General features: G+C 32.3%; 1 protein-coding gene across 3 annotated transcripts; it reads left to right on the top strand.

Moving 5' to 3' along the window:
• The first annotated feature begins 1218 nt into the window (after positions 1–1218).
• LOC107495322 (sulfite oxidase) lies at positions 1219–7779 on the top strand. Of its 3 annotated transcripts, XM_016116439.3 has the most exons (13): positions 1219–1359; positions 2736–3067; positions 3172–3287; positions 3390–3452; positions 3525–3561; positions 3678–3759; positions 4565–4683; positions 4793–4888; positions 5701–5811; positions 5895–5996; positions 6153–6200; positions 6314–6529; positions 7416–7779. In XM_016116439.3, exons 2-13 carry the CDS (start codon positions 2993–2995, stop codon positions 7530–7532), a joined length of 1182 nt encoding a protein of 393 aa, XP_015971925.1. In that variant the 5' UTR covers positions 1219–1359; positions 2736–2992; the 3' UTR covers positions 7533–7779. The 3 variants fall into 3 exon arrangements, with proteins under 3 accessions (XP_015971925.1, XP_015971927.1, XP_020981011.1); XM_016116441.3 differs by lacking the exon at positions 2736–3067 and having other exon boundaries at positions 1253–1359; XM_021125352.2 differs by lacking the exons at positions 1219–1359; positions 2736–3067; positions 3172–3287; positions 3390–3452; positions 3525–3561 and having other exon boundaries at positions 4565–4678.
• The last annotated feature ends 39 nt before the right edge of the window (positions 7780–7818 follow it).

Genomic DNA, 7818 nt, shown 5'->3' with positions numbered 1-7818 from the left:
ATTTATTAAAATAGGGGTAATTTAGAAATTAAATTAAAAATTTTATTTAAAAGGACGATTTTAATACGAAAAAAACGTTAAGGACGATTTTAAATCCAAAATTACAAGAGGGATAATTTCGATTCTGACTCTCAACGTTAGGGACCAAAACAATACTTATCCCTAAAAACATAAAAATTATGAAGTTGAGTAAAAAATAAATATATAGACAAAATAGAAAACACAAAATTTAATTTAGAAAGAGAAATTTTTACTATACATGCACATAATTTTGAAAACATAACTCGAAATTATATANTTTAAAAATATTAAATATAAAAATTATAAATAAAGATATTTTAAATAAAAATTTAATTATTCTTAACTTAAGATAATAAATTTTGTATATAACAAAAATTATAAATTTAATGATAATTATTTTTTTTATTATTTTACTATTTTTTTTAAATTAAAAAAAATGCTTTACCGCTTGAAAAGAGCTTGACGACGAAGGGGGTGAGGGTTAGTACTTACTACTTAGTAACACATTTGCATGGTGGGCCCGTAGAAACACTCAATTTTCTACTCTCTACATTCCACTCAGCCAGAAATACCATGGGCTTGTGTGTCACGATTCAACTATGAACTTTGTTCTTTGCCTCATCCAAAATTTTGGTGGCAACTACGAAGTGTAATAATATATTGGGTCTGTCCTACTGTCCAAGAAGAAAAAGCACAACAAAATACAATAACCATTTAAAATAAAAAAAAATAGGCCGCCTTGTACTCTTGTCTATGCAGTAATTTATTGGACAATTCTTAAATAAAATTTCAAGCAATCGAACTAATTTTTGTCTTATTAAATTAAAATATTCGATAAATTTTTTTTGAGTATATTAATAATTAAAAGATCCATGTAAATAATTTTATATAATAATTCAATCAAATTTATATATTTAATTAAATTTATGCTAACATCGTATTAAAAATATTAAAGATTAAAGTAAACAAGACACATTATCCAATTTAAAAAAATAAAACTCAATCAAATTAGGAGAAGTTTTATCATTTTTTATGGAAGACAAATTTTATACATTATAATAATTTTTAACCAAAAAATAAATACTATACACTTTATTTTTTATATATATTTTTTTGTTTTACAATAATTTAATTATATTCTTTTAAATAATTATAAAAGAATAAAAATCATTTACTGCCTCAAATTAAATCCTTATTAAAATGGGATGTAACAAAAGAGGCAGAAGCGTATTTATCATACATCATACTCTTCGATGCTATCAACTTATCAAGTATCGATCAAAACACTGAGCTTTTCATTCAGAAGCTTCAATTCTTATTCGCATTATTACTCTGCAGGTACGCCATCTTATAATTATCAAACACTTTTCTGTGGAGATTTTTTATGTTTTCTGAAGTTTCTTCGTCCCTGTCACCAAATTGAAAATTGTGTTGCATGAAAGTCCTCTGTTGTTGAAATTCAATCATTCATCTTATTATTTTTCTTTCTTATACAATGTGCGAAACACTTGGATTTCAATTTTATCTATATATAGCTTGAAGAGGCTACTGAAACTTTTTCAGTTTCACCATTGTAACGCTGGTTTAATCTATTTCCTCTCATATTGTATGCATGTTTGTTTATTCTGTTTGGTTAATTGTTTCTGGAACCCTAGAATTGCACATTCTTAATTAATCAGTGTTCTAGCAATTCAGTGGAATTCGTTGAACCCTTGTAGATATAGATGGAATTGAACTTCTAGATTATGGCTTCTCTTAATCACTTATTGCAGCAGATAAGTTTATCTATGCAGAAACTATAGTATTAGGATTATTTATTGCAGTATTATTCTCTCTTCTGTGATTTGGAAGTTGTAGAAGTAGTTAGGTGATATATTAAGATCGAATATTACATTTTCACAGACTTTGCTGCATTACTTAGTTGTGGAAAAGGAAAGTTATGGGTGCATTTGTTGCTGATTCTCAAAAAATTGCTTTGACAACTCTGATTTCAGAAACTGGAAACAATTTTAATTAGAAGCTACTCTATTTAGTTTTCTGGAAAAGGTTAATTGATTTTTTCTTTAATCTATACAATTATGTCAAAAATGATTTTTCCAGTGTGTATATATTACTGAAGTTTTGTCAGAAAAGGCTAAAACAAACGCATCCTATATACATCTTTCATAATCCAGCTAACTTTCTTTATTAGTCAAATGAAGATATCTAGCCTGTGCAGAACCTGAGGTTGTCATGTTGGTTCCCTTTCTCACGATTCCATCTAATATTGTTTGTGCTGCTTCATATTGTAATTGTTGCACTTAAAATTACTGTTAAGTTTCTATAAATTTGAGCTACGGATACTTTGAACATGTGTAAAACTCTTTGATTTGTATTGTTTCATTGGGAAATCTGTTGACTAGGAATTTTAACTTGATCATATATGCTTTAGCTGTTGTTAAAAGCAATATTTTTGGAATATCTTCTCTTGTGAACTCTTATATGGAGTTTAAGTTTCAACTGTGAGATGATGCTGATTTTAAGTTTATTTATTTTAGAATGGTTATTTTAGGTATCCGGGGACTGATTGTTTCCATTTTCTCATGAACACCCAAATATTTAACATGATATGATTTCACTTATTATAGACCATAGACCACTGTGACTCCTTTTTAAATATTTATAACTCTTCCTAATTATTGTGTCCTGTCATATGGATTTGGATGTTTTATTAGCATTTATACTCTAGCATTTGGATTTTATCCTCGAGCGCTCAAACAACACAAACTGCAGTGTGACAGAAAGAGACAGTACGCTGGGCGAGTCTCTCATCACCTCCATATGGCCTAAGACTAGAAAATCTCTCAAAGCCTCACTCCAGTTCCACTCCTTTCTTCTCTTTCCCCTTTCCTTCATCCAATCCTTTCTAATTCCTCCTTTAGACAATCTCAAACTGACCCCTTATCCTCATTTAAAAAGACAGAGAGCAGAAATGCCTGGACTCACCGCACCTTCAGATTATTCTAAAGAGCCTCCTCGTCACCCTTGTCTAAAAATTAACTCCAAGGCAAGCCTTTTAGTTATCCTAATTATTCCCAGGTATCACGTGGTTTCATAAATATTTCATTTAAGTTTTGTAGATTATCATGCTTTCATTTTCTTATTTGACAGGAACCTTTCAATGCGGAGCCACCACGTTCTGCACTGACATGCTCATATGTCACTCCTTCAGATTTCTTTTACAAGAGAAACCATGGCCCAATTCCCATAGTTGAAGATATTGAAAGGTTCCTTTTTTTTCTCCTTCTGTTTTATGACCTTCTTTTCAGCCTAACTATTAATGGAAAATAAAATTAACTTTGTCTATGACCTACTTGGCTGAGGAGCAGATACTCCGTAATGGTATCAGGTTTGGTGGAAAAGCCCAAACAGCTTTTCATGAAAGATATCAGGTTAGTGCGCTGATTGATTCTATGGATTTGTCAAATAGGAATTGGTTATTGACCTGGTTGTTTTGGTGGCAGGATGCTGCCCAAGTATAATGTCACTGCCACATTACAGGTTGGTTTCAAATTAATAACAAACATAATTTATTTCCTTTTTTCTTTTCGAAGGTGTTTTTGTTTTTGGTATACATACTGCAAATGAATTTGATTTTCACTTTTTGGGTTCCTAAGTGTGCGGGAAATAGGAGGACTGCCATGAGCAAGACCAGAACTGTCAAAGGGGTTGGCTGGGATGTTTCTGCCATTGGAAATGGTTAGCATATGTCCTTTTCTGAGTGACTGATATGAAAGTTAAAATTGCTCAAGGATTGAAGGAGCTATATATATGTGCAAGATAGGCATACATACCCGTATCTATGTGTGTTAGTCTTTGTGTGTGTACACGTGTGTATAATATTGGACATTTGGTTAGCATATGTCCTTTTCACATAAATGATCAAGAGCAAAAAATAAGTCATGTGACCATTTTAAACGATCATATGATCTTTTGTTAACTTTGATTATTGACTCTTCATATGAGGTTACTCTTGTAGTTTGGTGGACTTCAACCTGACACCCATCTAACATGGATCTCTCCTGAGCTCGATATCATTGTATTTTGTAAAATATAACAATAAACACAATTGTAAACATAATTTTGCCTAGGAAGGTCAATTTCACTGAAACCATTCATGCTGAATTTAACCAAAGTTCAGGGAAAGTCAGTGTAATTGCTTTATAAGATGTAATGGCTAAAACTTTTATTATTTCACCTCTTACATCAGAACAGCTCTCTCATTTGATATGAACTAGAATCCTGTGCTAGAACTTAAATGTCTAGAATGATGTGACATTATTAATGACTTTTGATGATTTTTGTTCTTTATCGCTATGTTTCATCCAAAAGTGCAAGCAAATTGACATGGCTAGAATTGGGTCTCAGGATCAAGTTACATGGGTGCTACTTAACCTGAGGCTCTTATTGTTTGTGTTCCTTGCGTAGTTAGCTTATCAGTTGAGATATTTAACAGAATAGATCCTGAATTCTGATTACTTTTTAATTAAACTTTTTGTCTCAGCTGTTTGGGGAGGTGCCAAGTTGTCTGATGTTCTTGAACTAGTTGGAATACCAAAGTTGACCAGTAATACTCAATTTGGTGGAAAACATGTTGAGTTTGTTAGTGTTGATAAGTGTAAGGTACCACTATGACGTGTATTTAAATTACACATCATGGATTACTTCTTGATTTTAGTTTTATTGATTGATACAATTCTGTTGATTTCTTTTAATCTCCAAAAAACTATAGGAGGAGAAAGGAGGTCCTTACAAGGCATCAATTCCTCTCAGTCAGGCAACAAATCCTGAAGCAGATGTTCTACTTGCTTATGAAATGAATGGAGAAGTATGTAAATTTGACCTTTATATTTTTGCTATTTTCTTACTGCACCAAACAATTTAAAGGTTCTTCTAACTTGCTTTAGTTACCAACTAAAAGAAGCCAACAGTGAAATTATTCTACTACGGTTATTGTCTCAGTGCAAATATATTTTCTTAATTTGGCACAAATATGCAAGACAAATGGTTCCCGTGTGTGTGTGTATTATCGTCACTGTTATTTTAGTTTTTGATACTTAGGAATTTCCACTTTCTTTGAACCTAATAATTCTTCTTAGTGTGTCCTCAATCCTCATGTGATTCACCGTAAAATGTTCTATCAGAAAATTGGTTCCCACTACAACCATTATTACATTTCAAACATGTGAAGGCATATTCTGTTACACTAGCTTCTCTAAAAATAATGTATTTTTTGATGAATTCATCAAGAGGACATAGTATGGTTACAGTTATAGAGGGGGGAAAATTCTCATGAGTACATCAGCTCAAATTTAACATTTAGGTGAATTAACTACCTGTAAGTTAGTCCCACCTATCAAAATTGAAAACAAGTAGCATGTTCAAGGATGGAGGTAAGCATTAGAGAGAAGGGTACAGCTGAGAGATGAACTTATTTTGACGTGCATGATTAGTATTAATAGTAGTTTTTCTCAGTTCTCATCCATTTCAAACACTAACCCTTTTAACCTGTTCTGTCATTTCTGAAAAATCTCTGCATAATACTCTAGTCTTAGTTTACAATTCAGGTTTTTGTTTCCTTTTCTCTTTTTTGTGTGTACAACGATCAGGGTAGCTTAATGTTTAGTTGCCTTTCTTTAGACTCTTAACAGGGACCATGGGTATCCATTACGTGTGGTTGTGCCTGGCGTCATCGGAGCTCGATCTGTTAAATGGCTGGAAGATATCAATATTATTGAAGAAGAATGCCAGGTCTGATACGTGATGTATAATAACTTAAAATATCAAAACTTTCTTTTCAGAATGTTCTAGAACTTAACATTATCAAATTTCAGGGCTTCTTCATGCAGAAAGACTACAAAATGTTTCCACCATCAGTGGATTGGGATAATATTAATTGGTCAACCAGGAGGCCCCAAATGGATTTCCCTGTTCAGGTACACTGATTATTGTACTTCCTGCTGTACATAACTTAGTTTGGGTTACAGAGAAAGATATTTTCAAATCCACGCCCTAATCCATCATACAGAATAAATTTATGCATTTTCCAAGGAATACTTTGGTACTAATAAGTAATGATTTCATTTTGGCAGTGTGCTATATGTTCTCTAGAAGATGTGAGCACAATAAAGCCTGGGAAGGTTAGTTTATGTGATCGTGTACATGGGCTACTCATGCATAAACATGGTTCTTTTCTTGATCTTGTTTTACATTGCTTGAATGTTTGGGTTTAATACTCGGATATTACATTTAGGTAAAAATTAGTGGGTATGCAGCATCAGGTGGTGGCAGAGGCATTGAGAGAGTCGATGTTTCTGTTGATGGAGGCAAAACCTGGATTGAAGCCTCAAGATGTCAGAAAAGTGGTGTCCAATACATAGCGGATGGCTTCAACAGTGACAAATGGGCATGGGTGCTATTTGAGGTCACAGCTGATATTCGTCAGAGCACCGAGATTGTTGCAAAAGCGGTATGTAATACATCTTCTGCTCATTCTCATGATTCTAGTTACTTGTCTTATGGAACTAGCAAGATATCCTAAATACCTGTCATCTATTGATGTATACATCGAAGAGATAATAACTGGATATGGTTCATACAAAATGTGACATTGTTGAAACTGTTGTCTATTCCAATTTCCAGATTATTTGCACCAATCCAGTTTTACAAACACTAACATCTACTCACAAGTTGTTGAGTGTCAGTCTAAAGTCCTCCATGAGTTCAAATAATACTTTTAACTTTATTGTGTTTTATGTACCAGTTCATGTGAGTAAGTTTGTTTTATAAAGTAATTAGATTAATTTGATGAATGAAGTTGTATGAATGAGTGGAATGATGTAAATGATATTCATTATATGATGATGGATAAATTATACTAATAGATAATTGATGAATGTTGGAGGAGCCAACAACAACTTTCATGGCTAAGATGATAGTTGTTCTGACTTCATCAAATGTGCACTAGGACTTTCTTCACTGACTTCCAATGTCAATTAGTTAAATATGTGTTTTTTTTAGTTATTTGATTTTCTAGGGTTTTCTGATATTATATATATACCCCTTTCTAGCTATTGTCAGTATTGCGTATCAATTTTATCAGACTATTTGTAGAAATGACCATGGCCTTATTCTTTTTCTTCTTAGAATCTCTCTGTTTCGGCGGTTAAAATTAGGTTCGAAATTTTTCATGAGTTTCACATATAATCTTACATGAAATTCTGCACCCATTTTTACCCCTAAAAACAAAAAAAAAACTCTTATTATTAATAAAAAAGGATGTATAGCCTCATAGATTGATGCTACATGGCTTAAATTTCCATATATGTTCCTAATACTGCTGGCTGATTTTGCAGATAGATTCAGCTGCAAATATCCAACCTGAAAAGGTTGAAGACATTTGGAACTTGAGAGGAATATTAAACACTTCATGGCATAGGGTGAAAGTTCAAGCCAGTCACTCAAACTTATAAAGTAAAAAAAAAAAAAAAAAAAATCTTGTCACTATGCAGCCTTGTTTTTTTTCTTTTGGCCTTCCTTCTCTCCCAACTACAATAATGCTTGAAGCTTCTTACTTCACAGCCAAAACTGAACACATTTTAGTCATGATTTGATAAAGGTCCTTGTGTCTAAGGAGAACGAGTAATAACTAAATGCTTACATTTCTCTAGGATTGTCAAAATCTTGGTTTCTTTGAGTAATTATACTGTGTTTTTTTTTTTTTTGTCTAATTATACTGTGTTTGGTTCTACTTGACTA

Source organism: Arachis duranensis, chromosome 6, assembly GCF_000817695.3.
Source record: "Arachis duranensis cultivar V14167 chromosome 6, aradu.V14167.gnm2.J7QH, whole genome shotgun sequence".
In the NCBI taxonomy this organism is placed as follows: Eukaryota; Viridiplantae; Streptophyta; class Magnoliopsida; order Fabales; family Fabaceae; genus Arachis; species Arachis duranensis.
The sequence above is the reverse complement of the archived record's forward strand: the minus strand, read 5'-3'. Positions and strand labels throughout refer to the sequence as shown.

Bases quoted from the DNA above. Each gene is read 5' to 3' on its own strand.
- LOC107495322 (XM_016116439.3), top strand. From the start codon at position 2,993: ATGCCTGGACTCACCGCACCTTCAGATTATTCTAAAGAGCCTCCTCGT. The intron at 4,889-5,700 runs GTATGTAAATTT...GCCTTTCTTTAG, and splicing joins CTTATGAAATGAATGGAGAA to ACTCTTAACAGGGACCATGG. The intron at 6,201-6,313 runs GTTAGTTTATGT...TATTACATTTAG, and splicing joins GCACAATAAAGCCTGGGAAG to GTAAAAATTAGTGGGTATGC.